The sequence below is a fragment of the Artibeus jamaicensis genome, unplaced genomic scaffold (assembly GCF_021234435.1).
Source record: "Artibeus jamaicensis isolate MK-2021 breed Jamaican fruit bat unplaced genomic scaffold, CSHL_Jam_final scaffold_474, whole genome shotgun sequence".
In the NCBI taxonomy this organism is placed as follows: Eukaryota; Metazoa; Chordata; class Mammalia; order Chiroptera; family Phyllostomidae; genus Artibeus; species Artibeus jamaicensis.
In genome coordinates, this window is record NW_026522046.1 from 29894000 (window position 1) to 29918250 (window position 24251).

At 38.4% G+C, this 24251-nt stretch overlaps 1 protein-coding gene across 3 annotated transcripts; it reads right to left on the bottom strand.

Annotated features, from left to right (window-relative positions):
• Positions 1-489: 489 nt before the first annotated feature.
• Positions 490-6746, bottom strand: P2RY1 (purinergic receptor P2Y1). Of its 3 annotated transcripts, XM_053657930.1 has the most exons (3): positions 6467-6746; positions 4925-6141; positions 490-2818 (listed from the first exon to the last, which is right to left on the bottom strand). In XM_053657930.1, the coding sequence occupies exon 2, from the start codon at positions 6082-6084 to the stop codon at positions 4963-4965; it is 1122 nt and encodes a 373-aa protein (XP_053513905.1). In that variant the 5' UTR covers positions 6085-6141; positions 6467-6746; the 3' UTR covers positions 490-2818; positions 4925-4962. The 3 variants fall into 3 exon arrangements, 2 of the variants coding, with proteins under 2 accessions (XP_053513905.1, XP_036997010.1); XR_005081926.2 differs by having other exon boundaries at positions 4749-6746; XM_037141115.2 differs by having other exon boundaries at positions 4925-6746.
• Between the last annotated feature and the right edge of the window lie 17505 nt (positions 6747-24251).

The window sequence follows — 24251 nt, forward strand, 5'->3', positions numbered from 1 at the left end:
AAGGAGAAAGCAGTAGCACTTTAAGCGCGGTCTCATTCCATTATGTGTTTTCACTGCACAGCACCTGATATGTACTTTTTAATAAACTTGAAAGAAAGAGGTAAGGTAGACTAATAAACAGAATCTGCAAAAGATTCTTATTAGTAAGATTACCTGCATTGATTATAAATTAGAGAGAAGATTACAGCTAACATTTTAAACACAGAACACTAGTAAGAGAAACATGTATTAAGGTTGCATTTAGTATGTTCCTCAAAGAATTAGGTCACATTCCTGTTAATAATATCAAATAATGACAATTGTATCAATTATCATGGACCAGGATTTGCTCTTTAACACTTCACTATTTCACAGTGCAGCCTACACCTTAAGAAATGCCTGCATTAATTCTACACACCCAGCAGAATTTGCCAGGTGTTACATGGTACACGTCAAAGTCTGGGGAAACTAGTGAGTATTAATAGCATAATAACATGGAAGTCATCAGACCACATTTCATAGTTTTATTGAGACTTTTTAGTTGTAGTTGTCTATTGTGGGTACAGTTCTAGTGACCACGATTATATCTAGGCTCTGCTGTTATTATCAATAGCAGATGCAAAGTCGGCTGCCATGCCTTGCACACACGCACACCATATGGTACACTCCTGCATGCAAATGTATAGGAAATGTACATTCCTTTTGAATAAAACAATTGTGCACAATTAGTTGGGAATCCATTAAGCTACCATTGATTTAGATAAACCTGAGAAAGCACAAAATGTCAAGTAATACTGTTTCCATACCGCTCATTTAATGGCACTAATGATCACAAAGAAACCTAGTCAATTATCTATATTAAATCACAGATAATATAAAAATAAACATTTTTGCAAAAGCACTGAAACATACTAGACTTCAAATTCACAAATTTTGATATGTCACATATATTCCCCTTCATATTAATTTGTCATTATGTATACAATACAATGTACAACAGAATAAAAAATGTAACAGAATTCAGCAGCCAAATATATAATAATACGGTCATCACTATGAAACTTGGAATTAAAGTCATCAACTGAACAAACAGTTTAAAATCAATAGCAGTGTTAAACTTGCTGGTAGTGTGTTACTTAGAGGCTCCATCTCAAAGCAATTAAGATCATACTATTTCCCCTTATAATGAAATATGGCACAAAAATGTAAGAACTGAGCACGGTCACTGATTATGCCCGGTGCCTCTTTCCCTCCTGTCTCCCTCAAGTTTTTCTTTAAATTCTAACGTGACATTGATAATGCCCATCTCACCAGACAATCTAACACATAAGAGCTCTATTCTGAATTTAGGACAAGTATATTGCATTTGGAAATAAAAGCTCTGATCATTTTTGAGGGCACAATTCTAAATGTTCTTAAAAGGCAATATAAACTTTTCTATAACATTATACAAAATGTAGACAATACAGACAGATGTGTTGTACTTGCTATTCATCTTATGATAGTTTGACAACAAATTCTGTCTGTATAGAAAAAATTTTAAATAAAAAGAAAAACGTGCAAAAGCATTTCTACAGAAAATTAACCACTTGCATCACAGAGTTTCATATTTTAGGTCAAAAAATCAGAAGACAAACATTTCAAGACACTAGTATTTGAAAAGCGTCATACTTTACAATAATTCATCTTATCTATGCATCATATATTATGTAAAATATACCACTGGGACATTCATATTATACACTGTAATAAATAGAATTTACATCAGTATGTTGGACCTTTCCAGAAAGTCTTTCAATCTGTGCAACTGAAGAATAATGAGCTTCATTAATAAATACTATTATGACAGCCACAGCTGATCAGCAAAATCAAAGCTTCAATAAATCTCTAACTAGTTACACGTCTCTATTGCAGCCAATCAGATTCCAGCTGCTCTAAGCACTGACCTCTTTTGTATCCAAAGGCAGGTTAAGGTACCCCTGAAGGGGACTGAGAGAATTTACAAGTCGTAGGTCCACATCACAATGGGTGGATTTCATAAGAATCTTTAGCCAAGGACTGGAATTGAAGAGTCCTACAAAGTACAGCAGCAGATTTTATGCAACGCTGGCCGCTTGTAGTTCTAATGTTTCCACATCCCCCAAGGCCCCAACAGCTAGATGTTATCCAACCTTTTTAACACAAAGAATGGTCTTGAAAGGGTCACAGTTCCAAAGCTGGCCCAGTGGCAATGTCATGGTTTTAACTCTGAATTCTACTCATGCTGTGTCTCTTCTTGGTTTGTCCTTTTCACTATTGCAATGCAAACATGTTGATGTTCAAAGTGTCAAAGATGTACTTGGTGTGTCATAGAACACCTTGGACTTGGCATTAAAATAATTTTGTATTGTGAAATTTAGTTAACTGATAAATCCTATGATTTCAGCAGTTCTTTCATCAAATGCCAACAGACTTCTTCTATTTTCATTAAAATAGTTAAAATAGTTAATAATACCATCACATGTCAAGAGTCAGATTTTAAGATCACTGCTTCATCCTGACCCTCTTTATGTTTTCACCATGAACACAGACACTTCCCAGAGAGCTTTTTTGCCTGCAAGGAGTTAGTGAGATCATTCTTGTTTCTATCTGACATGCATTCACATGTCACTATTGTCTACTGCGTGATGTATAAACTTAAAGAAGAAACACTCTGAAAAAAAAACATGCCAAGAAGTAAAAGGACATTTCTAGTCACTGTCCACCTCCTCAATGGATCCGCACTCTATAAGAAGTTCTCTGGTAGCTGAAACAATTGTCCTTAACACAGACTGTAAAATCATGCTGGACGTTCTGAGACCTAAAAGGAAGAAAACTGAAGTAAATGATGAGGAAACACTACAGAAATGTGTTCCATTAGCCTTTGAGTTTAAGGATCTCTTTGAAATTGCCCTTTTGTTCAATTTAGTGACACTAAACTTGTCTCAGTGAACATGCTGCCTGACAGGGACAATATGGTAATGACATGTTTTAAATTTCTCCTTTGAGGATTCCACCACAGCCATTCCTGTAGGACCCTAACCAGTTGAGCACCTAGCTAAACCTTCTCTTTCCTCAAAATGCATAGGTGTGAGACATTTAAGATGTTTCTTCTACAGTAATTCTGTGCATTAATACTGAACATGTAGAAAAAGAACCACCTTTTAGAAAGCTAAGCACAGTTTTTCTTCATTGGTCTTAGTGGTCTGGGACTAGATACACTTAAGTAATTCTAAGAAGACACTGAAGGTCTCATAAGCCCACCATCTATCCAGGTATTGCACAAACTGAAATCACTCCTTGACTTACCTGTCACTGTGTCCCACAGGTGCCTGCCTTAAGGCACAACCCCCAATTATTTTATTTATAAAGTGCTTTCAAACAAGTTATTCCACCCTGAGTAGAAGACTCTCGTGTTGGCTTTATTGAGCTTTTCACAATTACACATCCTTTTGACACCGGATTTATTTGTTTGGAGTTGTAAGTTGTGTTACCTTAAACTCATTGTTCTACATTACATAGAATTTAAAGCTTTAAGGGCTAGAAATGCAGCAATTCAATACTCATTAAAATGTTATTAAAATATTTTACATATTTCTCATTATTGCTTGGCAGAGAAAAAATATATAAGAAACACGGCCCAGTGGTCCTCATACAAACTGTTAACAGTGTGATTGAGTAGTCAGTCTGTACGACTCACTCTTCACTGTTGGGGTATCTTAGTTACTTAAAATTTCATTATCCTTATACCCCTTTCTCAAATATTTCAATTATTCCCTTTATATATGAGGATATAAGATCTAATAAAGGATTGTAGCTTCTATACCAACACAACCTTCACACATTCCACCTTCTTATCATTATATTTAATGTTTTCCTTCGTTTCTAAGAAGCAAAAAGCACCTTTACAGCATGACTTTAACTTAAAGTCCTTAATCTAAAAATGTCTTCACCCCACTCCCTGTTGCCTCGTATGTTCTAGACTATACTGGAATATGCCTTGTGACTGTAACCACTCTCCCTCTGATAACACCATCCTCCTGCCCAGCAGCCCTCAACTTGCTGACAGTTATTCAGCTTTGGTCTGTACTTTATCTGTGATTTTTCAGAACCGTTTTTTACAGATGTGAGTGAGCATCTGCACTGGAACACAAACAAACACCAGCAGCAGTAATGCAAGCAAATGCTCTTTGTCACAGGAAGTCTAACAGAGTTCATGTCGTTTACAAGGAAAGGACAAGCACTTTGATGACTTTGAATGCATTTTACCTATGGATAATACATGCAAGCCTGCATCATCAAACACTTGGCATCCAACACAGAGTGAGCAATTTTCCAGAAGTAACTGGAAAATCACTTTTTAGGCTTTTACATTCATTGGTTTTCCTTTTCTATTCAAGTTTCCAAGAAACTAAGTCAGTTATCACCCATACCGATCAGACCTAAAATGACCCCCGGCTAAGATCTCTGTTTATCTGATACTCAGTGAATCAAACTTTTTTCTTTGCAATATACTCCGCTAACTTGAAGAATGTAGAGCTTCAATTTGGTCACCCCATGGATTATTAAAAAGATTAAAGACTAGATGAATCGTAAACTTAAGTCTCAGGTGGTCAATTTTCTTGGAGAAATTATTAATAGCAAAATAGCTCCAACACTCAAGTGCACTTTACACAGAAACGCTTGTAAATTTTAAAGTCAGAAGAGAAGGTAAATATTTAACTAGAGCAGAGTTATTTTATTATACATACTTCTGGTGAGAAAGAAGGGAGGTCTTGAGAGCAAACCCAAACAAACTTAAGTGTGTGTGTGGACATTTCCAGTTCTATTCTTCTTTTAACTCACTAACTTCTTGGTTTGATTTTTCTCTAAACTTTTAGAAACTTAAAGGGGTGGGGGGAGCACATGGCTCTATTAAGCATCCTACCATGTTACAACAGTGGGTGTTTGGGGATTCTTGCATCTTCACAAGCTTGTATCTCCATTCTGCTTGAACTCGGATAAAATATTGAGGGTCATGTCTTCACTCTTGGACTGTAAATTTGCCTCGCTTCTTCTGGAGGCTTTCCGGGTCGCTCGGGAGAGCCTCCTTCTGAAAGTATCTCCTGCCAAGAAATAGAGAATGGGATCCACACAGCTGTTGAGACTTGCTAGACCTCTTGTCACCTGATAAGTAGCATAAACCCTGTCATTGAAGGCGCACATTTCTGGGGTCTGAAAATCCAGCCGGGCCCTCAAATTCATCGTTTTCATTACATGGAAAGGGATATAAGACACCCCAAAAACAGTCAGGACAATAATCACCAGGTAAATTGATTTCCTCCTCAGAGGTGAGTTGTCCAGGTCATTGTAAATCAAAGCTTTCACAATTAATCCGTAACAGCCCAGAATCAGCACCAAGGGGACACAGAACATGGCCACGGTCGTGCACATGCTGTAGATGAAATAGCTTCGCAGGTACTCGTCTGAGGTGGTGTCATAGCAGGTGGTGGTTTTGTTTTTCCGGAGCTGGGTGCCGGTGTAGAAGAGGATGGGGGAGATCCCCACGACCACGACGAGCCACACCAGCACACTGATGTAGACCGCGTTCTTCTTCTTGAGCCTGCCCAGGGACTTGAGCGGATACACCACGCCGCTGTAGCGGTGCACGCTGATGCAGGTCAGGAACAAGATGCTGCCATAGAGGTTCACGTGGAAGATGAACCTCTGCAGCTTACACATGGCGTCCCCGAAGATCCAGTCTGTCTTATTAAAGTAGTAGAAGATGAGCGCGGGCAGAGTCAGCACGTACAAGAAGTCGGCCAAGGCCAAGTTGAACATGTACACGGAGATGCCGCTCCACGGCTTCATGTGGAAGACGAACATCCAGATGGCCACGCTGTTGCCCAGGAAGCCGATGATGAACACCAAAATGTAGACCGCCGGCAGGTAGTAGAACTGGAAGCCCGTCTTGGTCAGAGAGCAAGTGTACGTGGGGGTGACGGCAGCGACGGAGGCCACCGTGCTGTTTCCCCAGGGAGAGCCCGGGCCGCCCACGGAGAGAGCGTCTGTCCCGTTGGGGACAGCGGACCACAGCACCTCGGTCATTCTGTCCTCCCGGACTTAGGCGGAGGCTCCAAGGGACAAGCGGCGGCGTGAGGGCGGCTGCGGTGGCGAGGGGAGCAGCGAGCATCGGAAAAGCGGGCGAGCGGAAGGGAGCGGGCACCGGGGATCCCCGCGGGAGGGGGCGCGCCGGGGTTCGCCCACGCTGGCTCCGGCTCCACGTTCCCCGAGGGCCATGAAATCCGCCCGGGACCGGGACCGAACCAAGCTGGCGGGAGGGCCAGCAACTTCCCAGTGCGGCTGGCAGCGCCTAAATTACACAACGGGGAGCACAGGGCACCAACAGCCTCCCACAACTTTCCAACTGCGCTTTCCCGAGGGGCGGCTAGTCCTCCCCGGAGGCTCAGCGAGGTCCGGCCAAACTCACGTGTTGCGTTCCGGCAGGGGGACTGAGTTCCCCAGCCTCCTTCGCCCAAAGATCAACTTCGTTTGGACATCTTCCTTCTCCCAACCTTGCAAGCAAACAGCTCGACCCCGGGTCCACGCCGCTTCCGCGTGACTGCAGACCCGTGCACTTTGGGATCCCGACCCTTCGTCTTCGGTTCAGCTCCGGGTCCCTCCGCAGGCCCCGCAGGGTCCGGAGCGCAGGGGCAGGCGGCGAGCCCGGCACCGCGAGGGTGGGCGGAGTTTGGGCGGCTGGCGCGCGGAGGGAGGCGAGGGGCGTGTCCCCCCACCCCGCCCGCACGCCTGGCCGCCCGCCGAGCTCCGCCGGAGCTTCGCCCCAACCACGGCGTTTTCTGGGACTCCAGTGTCCACGGTGGCCGGGTGCTCCAAGGCAGCCTGGCCGCCGCTGCTGGGTCGGAGACCAGGACGAGGGGCGCGCAGGATCAGGGTTGGCTGCGGAGGAGAGATTGACGGAGAGGGCTGCCTTCGCTCTTCCGCCACTATCTCGGCAAAGTGAAGTTGCTGACACACAGGAAACCCTTCTGACCGCTCAGAGCCTGCTGCCTCCAGCCAGACAGCCCACCCGTCGGAGGCAGAAGTCCCTAGGGCCCTCCCGGACTACGCCAGGTGTTCGCAGGTTCCAAGCTGCCAGCCGTGCCCCGCTGGGAACGCCCTGGCTTCGCCGTGCGCCTCTGCACCCAGACCAGATTCCTGGCACAAGCAGGAACCTGCTAGTCCAAGGGAGCCCCAGCTCTTAAAGGCGAGAGTGTTGGGAGGGGGGTGAGGATAATCTCTTTCTGCCCTTCTAGTCTGCTTTGTGCTTTTTTCTTTCAATATTGATGTTCTCAATTAACCAAATGCTAATAAACAGACAGCATTGGTAAAATCAACTTGAGGATTTCTAGAAGGGCTCTGTAAAAATATTCGTTTATAGTACACGTTGCCCCGGCACAATTTAACTTGATACCTATTGCCTACTGACAACGCAATCTCCCCAAATTCTCCTGTGCAGTACATTTCATTAATGATCAGAGGCTGCAATAAAAGGTAATTTTAAAATATTGCTTTAGGAATAACTTGAATATTAAATACGTTTTATAAAAGATAGATGTACAGGACCATTGAACCCAAAGTGGTTAGGGTATGGTTTGGGGGGTTATTACCAATCCTGTCTTTTAAGCAATTAGTCACAATTATCTCTAGTAAGTGCCTTAACCACGTAATTCCTTAAATACTACGGTTTTTTGAAAAACTTGTTTTCATGGTTTGACTGCATCAAAAATTTAGCCATTACATTTCAAAATTGTATTTAAGTTTAATTGGAAAGTAAATGAATTATTAGCTGTTCAGGGACATATTTCAATGGGCCCACATAGGAATGTAACCTAGCACTTCTTGACATTTACTAATTAGTGGAATATTTTATACAAAATATTTACAAAAGCTTTTTTTTCTTGGAGGAAAAAGAATTCAAAAAGAAAAAAAATCTGCAAACCACATACCATAAAGATTTCTTTCTGGTCCTAGATGTTACATGGTAATTTTCTTTTTAAAAAGTGCTCGGGAAAATCAAGAGCTGCTCTGATAACACAAAGGAAAATTGCCTACAAGACCCAAATGGTCCTTTAGAGAAACACATATAGAAAGGACCAGATCTAAACCCATGGCATTGTGAACAAAATAGTATTCTGAATTGTGGTCAGTTGAACACCAGGAAAAGAAATACTAAAGCTAGAGTGAATAAGTCAAGTAAAGGGCACGAATGATGTCTTAATTGAAATAAAAGCTACAAGGCCTCTGTTTTCTCAACTATCCAATAAGGGAGTTGGATTTGATTATCTTTTATTTTCACTTGTCTCCCAGATGAAGTGGTTCTATAATTCTGAGCCTTAACATTTTCATATTGTTTGATTGGAATGGTACTAACTGGGATGATGTTCCATTAGGAGAGAGAAAGAAGCATGGAAAACCATTAAGAGTTCCATTGATACTTAATAGGTCCTAACTCCTCACTGCTTTGCATTTTTCATTTGCAACCTAAGAGGTATGTAACCTCACTCAGAAGACATTTGCAAATGCATTAACTCATAATGTGAGTGTTTTGAAATGTACACTTAGTTCAAATACCATTAAGTACATTCAGAAAACTGGACACTGTACTTGGAATTTGGGGGAGATAGTTGTTCAGAGTATACCATGAACTTCTTTTTAATGATGTTAAAAAGGTAAATTTTGTAAACACTGCTGTTACACCCTGCATATTTAACTGTATATTTATTATATATTTAAGTTATATTTTAAATCAAAATTGTGCCTTATGGAAATAATTTACACATATTCAGTTATTTGTTGATAACTTTGTATTTATAAAACATTGGACTAGATTTAATGGAAGAATAAAATTAAAATCTAAGACCCAATAACATGTCAGTATTTACTAATCTTTGAATACCAATTATAAATGCCTTAAAGGTATGAAAAGAACATGGTATACAAGTTTAAGTAACCACCCTAAATGCTGTTTATTAATTTGTTTTGTATTTGATAAATGATGTAAATGCCAAACCTCTAATTGTCTGATTTAGCTGGAAATGCCAAGAACATTATAACTAACTATAATAATAACACAGAACAATAATAATAAGCCTTTCATGTATACTTAGCACTGTGCATATTCAACAAAAATTATCATCTTTAATCCTTAAAAATATACTATAATAATAATTGGCAATTGTATTCCTATTTTATGAGTGATGAAACTAAGGCACAGAGATGTTAACTAACTTTTCCATGGTCACACAGTAAAACTGGGAGTTAAAACTAAGCCATCTATCCCAAAAGCCCACACATTTAACCACTAACACTATAATGTAATACACCCAAGTGCAGGGCATTGATAGGAATATGAACTTTTAGTGATCTTTAAAGTTCAGCATAGAAGGGGTTATTCCCAGAGCCTTGTATCAGGAGAGAAAATTTTGAGCCAGCTCTTGAAAGATGCTGATAGTCAAAGAGTATTTAAGAGACTTCACAAATGTTATACTTCTCTACTTGCACTTTAAAAAATACCCAACAATTTATATAAGATCTGAGAAGGACCTGCAATCATGGGAAAGTCAGATCTGTTTAGCCTCAGACTCATAAACAAAAAGGCTGTTCTTGTATTTACAGAGATTCTCATAACCATCATTAGGAAATCACTTCTTTCTCCTTCCCTAAAAATCACAGAAAATCCAACAGTCATTGAGGATGGAAAGATCTTTGAAAAAATTCTAATCAAGGGCCACAAGCATAAAAAGGAAAAAAAAATCTTCAGATAAACATAAAGTATAAAGTGTCTCAACTTAAAAGTTGAGACTAAGAAATATGAGATTAAATAAACATAATGCTACAGATGCTAAACCTAATTTGGGTGGCCATATGAAAGAAGGGAGCGCCAATGGCAGGATGCCTGTGAGGATTTCGCAGTTAAGCGGCATTGAGACCCCGATTCAGGAGTTAACAGCATCCTTTGAAAGATCCTTCTAAGTATAATAAGTAAGATGTGATAGCTCCTGAGGCATACCTTAGGAAAGTAAGGAAACTCCTGTGCTCCCCAGGAAGAAAATAGGAGAAAGAAATAGAAGAAAGGGTCTAAGGAGTTCGCAGCCAGTGACCCCCAGTGAAGAAAGAGAAGGCAGAGAGCTGAGGTGGAACGGAAGTGGAAAGTGGACAAGGAGCAAACTGAGAAAGAATGAAAGGATTGTCCTGTGCTGTGAAGGGCCCAGCTGCTCCTATAAATTATGCACTTGTCATGGATCCAATCAGTAGACTTCCTGACATTTATTTCATTAAGAATTACAGCAGGGGTAGAGGACACAGAAGAGGAGACAGCAGGGTTGCTCCAAGGTTGGAATGAGAGTAGGAGACCAAGAGACCAGGGAGGCCTTGGGAAAGGCAGGGAGATGGAAAATGGGAGGGAGAGGGGGCGCAGGAAGGTGCAGGAGGGGAAGGAGGAGAAAGCAAAGCACTTGCTTAGAAACAGAAAATTTCACTGAGCATAGCTTTTCAATACTTTAGCTTTAAATCAGGGTGGGTGTTAGGAGAGGGCTGTAGGAGGTGATGAGGCGACACAGGCTGCATGTCCATGTTGAGTATTTGTCCCTTGGCTGATGACCCTGAGCTAGGTTTTCCATCTGTACCCTAGCACTTGCAGGAACCTATAAAAACCCAGGTCACTTAGCTCTTCTTCCATCCTTCAGAAAGTTTCTTGCTCCCAGAACTGCTTTCCCATATTCTCTCTTTAATATTTACTTCCCTTATCCCCAGCCTTGTGAAGCCCTGAGTCCCCTAGTCTTAGGCACTTCATGATATTTTCAAAAATTTTTGTTAAATCCAGAAGAAAAGGCTCTGGTCCGGCCTTTGTACCCTCGGTCTTCCTCTAATTATCCTTATCACTAAATACGCCCTTTGCTCTCTTTGTCTCTGACCTGTCAGTTCACTAAGTCGTGTCTTCCAACATTTACTGATAACAGGTTAGAAATGCTAGACTACATGCCAGTTCTTTTACAGTTTCCTTAAACATTTAGCTTTTTAAAAAGACAGGGAAATAAATGTTCATAAAGCCTGTGGGTGCACAAATATCTTTAGAGCCAGACACCCATAACTGAAGTTTTATACCATAGGCATGGACTTATAGCGGGTTTCCATGGTAGCAGAAAGGATGAGAATATGACATTGTTTATTTGTTATTTTTCATCATTATTATATCTACCATATATAAATTATTGATTTTTGGCACATCATATGTTGAATATATAAGTTAAATTCCACATAGGCAAAAGAAAATTTGTAAAAGTAAAAGATACCTGTTTTCCTGTGTTGCCACATCTTCCATTAGCTCACTACTGAAGTGTTGATCTTAACTATATCCCGTGTTTCACAGTTTTCAATATTAAACTTAATAATAGTTGTTGTCATTCATGTTTTAGATTTTGGGATTTGGCTCTCAGAAAAGCTGATAAAAAGTTTTTACCAGAAGCAATCAAAATGTCAGCTAGCTTTAAATAAATGACCATTGTGTTCATTTTATAATCTTTTTAGGTTAGAGTTTTGTAGAAAAGCTGGTGGGATGAGCTAACTCCAGAGAGTCTTCTTATAATAAGAGAACTTTGGACACCTTTCTGGAAAAATATCTGAGTGACCAAAGAAAGCACCCAATCAGTTAACATGCAAAGGTGAAATGGCCCCATTCCTCATGTATGAAAACAATAAAATGGAATGAAAAAAATGATATAAAAACTGTAACTTGTAGTTGACAAAGATTTGCCCGACATTGCTTTGCTAGATGGACTTAAAACCAAAGAATATGTTCTTACCCAAAGACTAAAATACCTTAAAGGTTTAAGAATCTTGAACTTGGGCATACATGTGTCGTGTGCTGTTTAGAAAATTTTTTTTATGTACTAGCTCAAAGCATATGATTTTAGAGAAGACAAAAATGGGTTCAAAGGTCAGTCAGGACTACTTAACAGATGCCCAACTAGACACATCACCAAACCTGTTCTCTGTCAATGTTCTTATCAAATAACAAGATAGCTGTAAGGATGTGATCATGTAAAGTGCCTAGGGCTCATGTCTCTGCTGATAAGTTTTCTTTCTCTCTATGTGGACATGACTCAGTATGACCACTCATATCTTAGCATTGTTTCTAATAATACATTGCTGGAAAAAGAATCTGGACTGACATGGTCCAGCTCACTTTGGCCTGGAGGAGAATCAGAGGGGCTGAGCAATCTCAGAGCCTTCCTCCATGGTGAGTAACAGGCTCCAAAAAAAGAGAAGGGTGGTCTACTTCTCTTAGGAGGAGATATGGGTTCAGAGAGGATGTGATCAACTAAAGAAATAGTTATCTCTGGTGCAGAGAAAGCAATATGACCATAAATGTGATTAGTGGGTGGGGAGGGCAGAGGAGGAAGAGAAAAGTTTCAAGAAATGCAGTTGTGACAGGCAAACTCCAGTCTCCAGCTAGAGGAGCACATCTGAGGCCATGAAGAGTCTCAGTGCTCTCAGATGGTGAGAGTGGACCCTAGGAGCCTCCCAGGTGTGGCAGAGAAGTTGGCAGGAGTCAACTACCAAAGAGAGTACCCAAGTGGAGATCCACAGAGCAAATGGAAGAGCTGAGCAGAATAAATAAATTAAGAAGGCAGATGTATTGTCGTCGGATCTATTTTATCTTTGCTAAAGGTATGAGGAGGGAAAGTATGAAAGAAGAAAAGAAAGAAAGAAAGAGAGAGAGAAAGAAAGGAAAGAAAGAAAGAGAGAGAGAGAAAGAAAGAAAGAAAGAAAGAAAGAAAGAAAGAAAGAAAGAAAGAAAGAAAGAAAGAAAGAAAGAAAGAAAGAAAGAAGAAAGAAAGAAATGAGCCTTTGCATGTGTACTGGGAAAATGGAAGTCTCTGTTCAATCAAAGATAAGTTATGAATACTGCTTCCTTTATGGAAACCAGCCCCAAAGCATGGTCATTGCCACTGGGACCCTAATTACTAATTCAGTTGAGAGGAGCCCAAGGGACATATTTACAGTAATTTGAGTCCCTGGAAATGAGGAGTTTGACATGAGCATAAGAACAGCAGAAAAGTTGAATTTGGTTTAGATTACTAGTGCCTCAGGAGAAAGTGGAAAAGCAAGCCTGGAAAAAATTTTGCAGTAATTGCATTAACCAGTCATGGATGAAAGCTCTGTTCATTTTTCTCAGGTATGGCATTTTGGCCATAGGACACATTATAATTTGCTTTAGCAAGAAACCGTGAGAGATTAGCATCTCAAAACTGGCAGATGCTAAGATGGAAATGGCAGACTGGTGAGGGTTTGGAGTGGGAAATTGTATGTGTGAAGGACAGTGTAGCAAGGGGAAGTCGAGCTTATTAGCAATGCAATGTTTTTCATTTACAGAGAGACAAAGATTACTAACAGCATGGAGACCCCCAGAGATATACCCAAGATAAACCTACAATGTCATGAAATTAGTGTCCAGTAAGTACGAAAAAGTGGTCCAGGAATGGAGGATAAAGTTGATGTCCATAGTTATTATTACACACACACACACACACACACACACACACACACACACAAAGGAGGTTGATAGGGCATCTGTAATAGTGTCAACTATAAAAACAAAAAAGGAAAATTTGTATATAGTTGTGCTGTGAAGAAATATTGTCTTTATAGTATTCACTAAGAGCATGTTATATGTCATAATATAATATTTTATGTTATGTTGTAATCAACAAAAGGGGAAGTGAAAGAACTAAGCTGAGGACATCTGCTCAGAAAAACATGCAGGAAGAAGATGTGGGCTCTAAGAGAAGGCGAGGACACAGAAGAGGCATTTGAAGAGCAAAAGGGAAGTGAATGAGTTGCTACTCTAGTCATTGAAGGAAAAGGCAAAAGGAAACAGACACAGTAGGTAGGACGAACAAGAGATAAGTCTGTAAATAATCTGCAATACAAGGGAAGGAGACAAATTCTCCTTACTTCATAAGAAAAAAACTATCGTGGTTAGAAATTCTTAGAAGTAACATACGAGAAAAGAAGTGGAACTCTCTTTTTTCTCATGAAGGGAAAAACAGAAGAAAATAAATATAACATTACAAAGAGGTAAATAGTAAAGGTATTAAGTGTAAAAAGGTTATATGAGGGACTTAGAATATGAGAAGCCGTGGCATGTAGTTATAGCTGAGGAAATGAGATATACATTTTCAGTCAATGAAAAGAGGCAACAAGGAAAAATATGAAAAAAAAATCAATGGCAAAAGAAAAGTTGACAGACCTTTGGGACTGATAAGCATGCTACAAATCTGGATAAAGCAGAACTTAAAATTACAACATGTGATAAGAATAATGTCAGACCTCAGAAGATGATGACAAGACTTGTCTAGCACTCCAGAATGAAAGCATACATGTATATGTACACATAAACACCTGTGCATGTGTTATAAAAAGCTGCAGAGCTGAAAATGCAGTAAAAAAGGACTGTGGCTCTTCAGTAATGTAACCTGCTGAAGGATTACTGATTATCATGTGGATAACCTAGAATGTGAATGGAAAAGTTGTGGCTTTTTTCAGTGAGCACAGGAGAAAGAGGAACGACTGGCTTCACCATTCCAGAAGTGACGGACACGATGGCCCTTTTAGAGATAGGCTGTTTCTAGTTCAATGGCCGCAGATGAATTCCTTCTGTAGACTGCTTGGCCCGACTTTGTCTCCTATATTGTTGGCTTATAGGGGACTGTTAGAATGACAAATATGATGAAACAAAGAGACTCACTGTCCATTTTTTAAAGAAATGTACTGCATTTCCAATAAAATGATGCACCTGATTACACACAAACAGAATTGTTGTGGGAAGAAAATGCATACTACACACACATACACATATACAAGCACGAACAAGAACACAGAAACATACAAAATTCCATACCGTGGCCCTGGCAGGCATGGCTCAGCTGGTTGTCGATCATCCTGCAAAGCAGAAGGTCACCAGTTCAATTCCCTGTCAGGCCATATTCCTGGGTTGTGGGCCTGGTCCACAGTGAGAGGCACTGTGGGTGCATCTGAGAGGCAGACAATCCATGTTTCCCTCACACACTGATGCTTCTCTCCCTCTCTTTTCCCTCTCTTCTTCTCTCCCTAAAATAAAATTTAAAAATCTAAAAAATTTTGTACCCCGGGCCAACCAATATTAATGCTTGCTTATAAGAACATTTTCCCTTCAATTATATTTATATAAACATATATTTAAATGTACATTATAAATTAGGGTTCTATATTATTGCATCCTGCCTTCCTGCCAGTATTCATACATACCTTAGCATTTTCTTTTTTTTAACATTAAAAATTTTTTTAATTTTTTAGATTTTTATTTATTTATCTTTTAGAAGGGAAGGGAGAGAAACATCTATGGATGGTTGCTTCTTGTGCATCCCCTGCTGGGAACTGGCCCCTACTAGGAATTGGCCCCTGCTGGGACCTGGCCTGCAACCCAGGCATGTGCCCTGACTGCGAATCAAACCACGATCCTTTGGTTCACAGGCCCATGCTCAATCCACTGAGCTACGCCAGGCAGGGCCCTTAGCATTTTCTTAATGGCGACAGAATACCACTTAGAATTATCAAAAGGTCAAAGGGAAGAAGACTGGTGTTTAGTGGTAGTACTAAACAAAAAGGCTGACACAATAGTGGAGGATCTGATACACCAAATCCAGAGACATGTTATAAAGGGACAAAGGAGCCCGATCTTCATAAGGAATATCAAGGTGCATCAGTTAATTTCATATTAAGACTTTGAACCAGGTATACAATAACTATTTTCAATAAAAAATAAATATAAAGCTCTTACCCCTTAAGTTCCTGCAAAAACTTTATAACCAAACATTCCCTGCTGGGAAATTCTCAGAAACAAAAAAAAATCAACATGATAGATGACGTGTATGTCACACCTAAAAGAGCTGACATTTAAAGTACAAAAGTGAAGTGGGTATTTAGTCTGAATTCCTTCACAGGAGAAAGAAGAAATGACAAGGACAAAAAAAACACAAGGAAAAATATTTAAAAGCACTGATGACCTATGCAGGAAATTGTAATGAGAACCATTAAATCAAAAAGAAGAGCAAGAATATTTATTCATAGGAAAAATAGAAGGAAGATCCAAAGATAAATTGGAAATTAGAAACAGGAAAGTAAACATAATGAGAAATTATAAATATTTTTTTGAAAATAGGGTGAGTGCAGCCAAGTGGTTTTGGGAATAGTGTTTATTCACAGCCATAACCAAAATACTTATACAAGTAATAGAAATATTTATATTTATATAAACATATTTATATAAATATTTCTATTTACTTGACAGGAGCACATTGTCAAGTCCACAGCACCTTATTTTTTTTCTCATTTAATCTTTGGGAATAATAGAAACGTACTTCTCTGCTGAAGAGCGAAGGTTTTATAGAAATGAATGAGACAAACAACAGAAAAGATAAGGGTGCATAAAGACATTTAGACAAAGGCAAAGATCTAAACTTAAAAAGGAAAATTGGCAAATTAAGTATAAGAATAAATCCAAGTAAATCAATACCTGCAAACCAGAAGCTACTGATTTCGATGAAGTGGGCAAGAAAAACATTGTCAAGTAGCAGCAGGAAAGAAAACTAGGAAAAAGCAGAGCTACCACACAGAACATTTCGTAAAACGCCCCCAAGCTCCTGATTAAAACCAATATGGGAAAACAGGGCAGGTCTCCAAAAGAAGCATACGTGGGTAAAGTGCCCCACCTAAGGGAAGGCATTATAGGAAGAGACTGGGGAGCCAGAAAGCTGAGATTCACTGGGGAAATCACAGAAAAGGAGCTGGAAAAGGGAACAAGATGAGGTTCTACTAAAAATGAACTAGGTATTATTAGAAGGGGAAGAGAGGATCCAAGACTCCTAATCATGGCGATAAAGTCCTTCTGGGAAATGAAATGCAGAAAAATTAGTGAAGGAGACAGGAGAACATGCCAAGTAGGCAAAACCACATTATAGAAAAGATGGGTAAACCACATCACCACATCATAGAAAAGAGGAGGAAGAAAAAGTTGAAGGGAAAGAACATGTAAGAAATTGATTTTCAAAGCTATGCAAATTGTTGGTTGGGGACAAGTAATAAATGCATGAAGAAGACTCCCTTTAAACACTATCTATAACAGTAAATCTATAAAGATAAAATATTACATGTAGAAAATGAACATCAAAACACAAATTCTATTTCATTGGCTAATTTCTGGAATATGAGTCCATGGGATCCATTCGGTTGAAGGTATTGAAGCTGTGAGAGTTATTCTGATGCCGTCTCTGTAAAGGTCTCGAATTAAGGAGACCAGAGGGAGATTTGCAAATTGGTTCCTTCTGGTCTCTTCCCCTTGGGGCACAAAGGCACCCAAAACTGAATGACTGTGCTCTTAATGAGGATTGCTCTTTCTCAATAAGGGAATCTCAATCGATACTACATATTGTTGTTCTCTGCAGCAGCAAAGACACAGAGACTACATAGTTTCTGTAGATAATGTCAAAATGATTAAAGGTTCCTTCCCTTTTATCCTCAATGCAGAGAGTGTGATGATAATCATATCATAATTCTTCATCCTTTCTTAATAATCTTTATACTTTTCTTCCAATATCTGTTGTGTCTCTTCTCTTCTGAAAAGGTTTAAGAGAGAAAACTAACAAGATGAGGTATTTTCTATGTAAATTTATAGGAATGATAAAAATGAATATGACCTAGAACTCAAAATCTTTGGCACACTTATCACTTAGGTTGCAAAAAGCAGAATCAATACTGGGGTTTAGCCTCAGGTCTGCCTGTGTCTGACACAAGGCACTTGGCTTCCCTGTGTACAGTTTCTTAGTCTGTAAATTGGGAGTATTAATTTTTCTATCTACCCATCTCTTAGGATATTTCAAAAATTAGAAAGTGGACTTGCACTTTGAGCTATTTGGAAAAACCAATGTTATATAAACTCAAAGAAGTGTTGTTTTATGACCTGTGCTTTACAGCATAACTACTTAGATATCTTGAGATTCTATACTCAGTCAATTATGTACTCTTTAAATAGCATCAATTATACAAGTGTCTCTAAGTATCTGTTTTTGCCATTTACCTTATTAATACTTAATAACATGGATTCTGGATTATTACTCTATTACAGGCTACTTTTTAAACACACACAACAAGGAATTAGATAATATGCATATGTTTGCAGCAAAAATATTTGCTGTTTCTTAGAATAGAAATTTCATTGTGTTTTCTGTGCTCACAAGACTCACCTTTTCTCCAAATTTTATTTAGTTGAGATTTTTGAAGACTCTTTATAATAGCCCCAAGTTTTTCCTTCCAAATCGTATGCTCCTCTCAAGGCAATATTGTTCTATTTCCAACATGTTCTAGGGTAACCTGGCCTCTCAGCCCTTCTTCATGGAATTGCCTCTGTCCTTGCATAGTGAAGTGATAATGAATGCATAGTCAAATTTGATAGTCAAGTCTATCAAATTTTAAGTCCTTCTACCTAGGAAAAGACAGATTCAACACTTTAAGCTCTGTTTTTCAGGTATCGATCTCAACATTCAGCCATGTCGACCCTGTTGATTTTCAACTGTACTCTTCATATATTGGTTTCTTTTAGGTACTTAGGATTTACCTCCCTTAGCACCATCTCCACTCCGTTTTCTTTTCCCTGTTTTCACCAATTAATTAAATTGTATTTTTAAAGAATTTCTTGCTCTACTTCTACTTTATTACACAAATGCAGTTACTGTTCATTGTGTTTCCAATCCTCTCTTGTACAAGTTTTTCCTATTGGAATTAATGATAGATTTATTTTTGTTGCTTAACTTTCTATGTGTTTAAGAAAAATGCCTTTTTTTCCACTAACAACTCTTTCAACATCCATATCAAAGGTTTAGTGATAATTTTTTCAAATATTCTCTCATCAAATAATATATTAGTACTATTGGTTTTCCACAGGCACCATCTTCTGCACTGATCTATCCTTCCTACTCTAAATTAGACAGATTTCATTCTGAGTTGGTACAGATCTGTAAACCTGGGCTTGGTTGACCATTCTCCTGTGTTAGATCACCTCTTTCCTGGATCTTCTATCTACCTCTTTCTTGGATTGCTTGCTCATTTTGTTTTAGTACATCTGTAAGTAACTTCTAAGAAAAGGTCATAGATGTTTTATTTTCAAGATGTTGCATTTATGAAAATGTCTTCAATCTCTACTTCAGTGATATTTTAGCTGGATGTGGAATTTTAAGTTATAACCATTGCGCTTCAAGATGCTAGGATATTTCTTCTCTTTCTTCTATTAGTGTTGTTACTGACAATGCCAATGAAATTCTAGTTTTATTTTTCTATATGTATGTTGTTTCCCATCTCTGGAAATTCTCAGATACTCCTCATTGTATCTTGTTTTCTAAAGTTTTACAAGAATGTGCCTTGATTTTTTTTACCTATATTTTGTGCTGATCATTCATTAGTTTCCTTTATTATGGGAATTCATGCTCTTCTATTTTTCCTCTTCATTTTCTCTTCTTTTTCTTGAACACTTACCATATGAGTGTTGGACATCCTGAAGGCCCCACGTGTTCTCTTTCTTCTCCTATTGCATATTTCTGTGTCTCCCATTGCCCAGCCAGAAGATATTTGACTTACTATTCCGAACCCCTATTGAAATTTTTAGATAGACTATTATTGTCAAATATTTATGCATACTTTATTGTTATTTTGTGGTATTACATTCCTTTTTGTAGATAGAATATATTCTCTTAACTCACTGAGGATGTTATAGTCTTGATGTTTTTTATAAAATTTGTAATTTCTTCATTCTTTGTTTTTTTCTATTTTTGATGTCCATTTGCTTTGATCCATTTCTGTCAAACTGAAAGCCTTTCTCCAATGATTCCAGTCCCTTTGTTAAATATTCAGATTTGAAATTGAAGGATGTCAGTATTCAGGAATCTTTCTTTTCACTAAGGAATAGGGTTGAAGGAAGGGCCTTTTGTATACTACAGAAGGATTGGTGAATTGTCTGTTTACAGTGCGGGTTGGAGATAGGAAGGAAAGGTTGCAGAGTGCAGACGCTGCCTGCCAGATGCTCATAAAGAGGCCCAAAGTCCACCAGTCACAATACAGTTTCTTAAATAATCTTTGTGGTGTCAGACCTATTGGCACCATATTCTTCCCTTTAACCTGAGGTCTCCTGGTTCAGATGATCCGAGCTAATGTTTGGCAGGCAGGCATGTAGTGGTTTTAGGGGTAGTTTCTCAATGTGCAAAATAAGAGAAGAGACATGGAATTCTCAGCCTGGGTTTCCCTTCTCCAGCTGCAGATTTTTGAAAAATCCCCTTGTTCTTACCACTTCTTTTGGTACCTGGTGTTTTCAAATAACAACCTTTTAAGTGATAAATTCATTCTTTTGAGGAATTTTTTACTTCAAGAAACATCTTTCTTTTCTCTGTTAAGTCAATTAATGATTAACACAACTACCATAAAATATGTTTAAATATCTTATCTCTTAATGTTTCATTCCTCATTCTTTTTACTTTTTGTGAGTTAATATTTTTATCCTTTATAACTATTTTAGCAGTGTATTAAAAGAAACACCATATCTTTGATATTTAACAGAATTATGAAAAATAATTTGAAGGTCAATCACTATAGTTTTTTAAAGTACGGATCTGAATACATTATTACTCTTGATTCCACTCTACTTTCATTACACAGTTATTTAAATTTAAGCTTTTTTAAAATAAAAAACATTCTTAATTCCAGGGGCTTACCAAAATAAATGAAAGTCCTGAAAAAATAAATTTAAGCTTTTTTGTTTTTTTAAAAAATTTGCATTAACATTTTAATAAAAATACATTATATTAATAGTAATATATTAATGAGGGTCCACATATATAAGCTGTTTAGTTTCTTACACATTACCTATATTCAATGAATATCATTTGAATAATTTAATTAATTTTAATAATAAGTTAAAATGTTACCTGCAATAAGCATCCTGTTTTTAACCCTTTTAAAATTATTTAAATATATAATCTTTATTATATATTTTCCACTGCCATTTAGTACCCTCACACCTTCCTCTCCCCAGCAATCATCACACTGTTGTCTATGTCCATGAGGCCTTTAAGCCTTTATTTTTTGTTTCAACAACAACAAAAAAACAGTTTGCCAAACTGTAATAATTACAAGGGGAGAAGTAGGGGATCCATGTAAAAGCAACAATTTCATCAGAAACAGATCTTCACTCCCCTAGGATTCTGGGGAAGAAACAATTTGGACAAGTTGTCATTTACTAGTGGCTATTAAATCTATCAACTTTTCTCTTTTACTTCATTCCAGAGCTTTCCTAGTGGTGCCAACTGTAAAACAGGAGACTTCACATTAGACAGGATGACAAAGCAAGAGGGGAGAGAATTTGAACACTTAAGGAGACAATCTCATGAAAAGGAAAGCCTTAAATTCTATAGGGAAGTTAAAATATATATAAATAAGCATATTATTATTGGCTTTGACTGTAAAAGATCACATATAAACATATATGCATATACACAATATACATATATGTGTGTATAATGTATGTATAATCTTTCACCACATGGGTTCTTCAAGGTTTTTAAAGTATAAGAAACTGAAAAGGCAGTGAGGACAGGGAAGACTTGACTATGCATTCATTATAACTGTGTTTGTTGTACCTGCTTGAACTCATGGCTCTGGTTCAAAAATTAGGAGATAACTTCCAGCCAAGATGGAGGTGTAGGTAGACACACTATGCCTCCTCGCACAACCAAAATAAGGACAACAACAATTTAGAAACAAAAAACAACCAGTACTGACAGAAAATTGAACTGTATGGAAGTCCGACGACCAAGGAGTTAAAGAAAAAACATTCATCCAGACCGGTAGGAGGGGCAGAGTCAGGTGGCCAGTCAGAGAAGGTAGCAGCAAAGCACTGGCTGGCGGACCTAGCAAGGTGGCAGATTGTGGAGGGGCACAGTGCATGAAGCGGATGGCGGACTGGGTGGTCTCCCATTCACGCACAGATAAACCAGGCAAAACTGGAGAGTGAGACAGACTGTGCAACCCAGGGTCCCAGCAAGGGGAAATAAAGCCTCAAAACATGGATTGAAAGCACCTGTGGGGGTGGAGGTGCTGGGAGAGAATCCCAGCCCCACAAGAGGGTTCATTGGAGAGACCCACGGGGTCCTAGAATGGACACAAGCCCACCCACCCAGGAATCAGCACCAGAAGGACACAATTTGCTTGTGGGAAGCAGCAGAGGGGACTGAAATCTGATAGTGAGCAGAACAAGCGCCATTGTTCCCTCTCAGACCCCGCCCTCACATACAGTGTCACAACCCAGTGATGTGGGTTGCCCCACCTGATGAACACCTAAGGCTCTGCCCCTCACTATGTAACAGGTGCGCCGAGACAAAAAAATATGGCCCAAATGAAAGAACAGATCAAAGCTCCAGGACAAATACAACTAAGCGATGAAGACATAGCCAACCTATCAGATGCACAGTTCAAAACACTGATAATCAGGATGCTCACAGAATTGATTGAATTTGGTTGTAAATTAGATGAAAAAATGAAGGCTATGCTAAGTGAAATAAAGGAAAATGTACAGGGCGCCAGTAGTGATTGGAAGGAAACTGGAACTCAAATCAAAGGGGACTTATCTAAGAAAAAGAAGATCAAAACGATGAACAGTAAAATGACAACAAACTCACAATTATTAACAACCACACCAAAATCAAAAGAAACTAAGCAAACAGCTACAACAGGAACAGAACCACAGAAATGGAGATCATATGGAGGGTTATCAACAGGGGAGTGGGAGGAGGAGAGAGGGGGAGAAGGTACAGAGAATAAGTAGCACAGATGGTAGGTAGAAAATAGACAGGGGAGGGTAAGAATAGTATGAGAAATGTAGAAGCTAAAGAACTTATGACACATGGACATGAACTAAAGGGGGGATTGTGGGTGGAAAGGCAGGCAGGGTAGAGGGGAATGAAGGGGGTAAATGGGACCACTGTAATAACATAATCAATAACATATATTAAGAAAAAAGTAGGAGATCAATAAATAGATAAATAATAGATGGTAGATAAATAGATATGAAAAAGTAAAGTTTGCATTATATAAATGTAAGGTTTTGGTAAATTGCTTTTAAAAGCAACGTTAGTACACTGTGGAGAGCAAGTAATCTGATTTCTGATCATTCATTGTGCAACAGTGATTCAGGGTCATCACTGTGGAAGCCAACTTTAGTTGTACAAACAGACACTGTGTGAGAGATGGCATTGTGTATATGTATATATAATCTGGAACACAGCCCTGGCATTTTTCTTTTGATAAATGATTTATCCATTTTTATTTTTTCAGATTACAGAAAAACAAATTAGTGAAATAAGATTTCTAATTAATTTAGCTACAGAAAATATACATTTAAAAGGTGCCATTTTGATACTTCTAAAGACAGAGTCAATTTTGTTAGGAATCATTATAGTTTTACTATTGTCAATTACGTACAAAGTGCTTTTAAGAGTATGTCCAAACTGCAAAATCCATGTCACTGATATATGTTTGGCTTCTATTTTAATCACATGCTACATTGTTTTTATTCTTCTATTTAAGGCCTGAAGAGTTTTGTATTTTGTTGTATTTGCATCGGTAAAAACTAAATTTTATAGACTGTCTTTATGAATTTTTTCGGTGGTTTATAGAGTCTCCATTTATCACTTGAATTTTTAATTTATAATACAAACTTGCATTAGAGAAAAATAATAAAACTTGTACTTAAAACTTTCAAGTTAAAAAGTTCTTAATGACAAAACTTAGAGATCTCCAGAAACAGCAAGTTAATGAACCAAAGCCACCTGGGAATGAAGCTCATAAATTACATCTTCGGTGTTTGATAATCCAGTGGTCACTTTTCAGTAAATATGGGAAATACCATGTTATTTCTCTGATTTTTAAAAGGAAGCATTAAGATCTACTTCTATCAGCTAATGAAAAAGGGCAAGCGACTTCAGAATAGATATGTAGATAGATAGATGATAGATAGATAGATAGATAGATAGATAGATAGATAGATAGATATTTGAAAATACATAGACATTCTGAGTTGAATTAGGAATTCCTAAAACATTGTTTCCCATCTTCCCTGCCAGAGAGACTGTGCC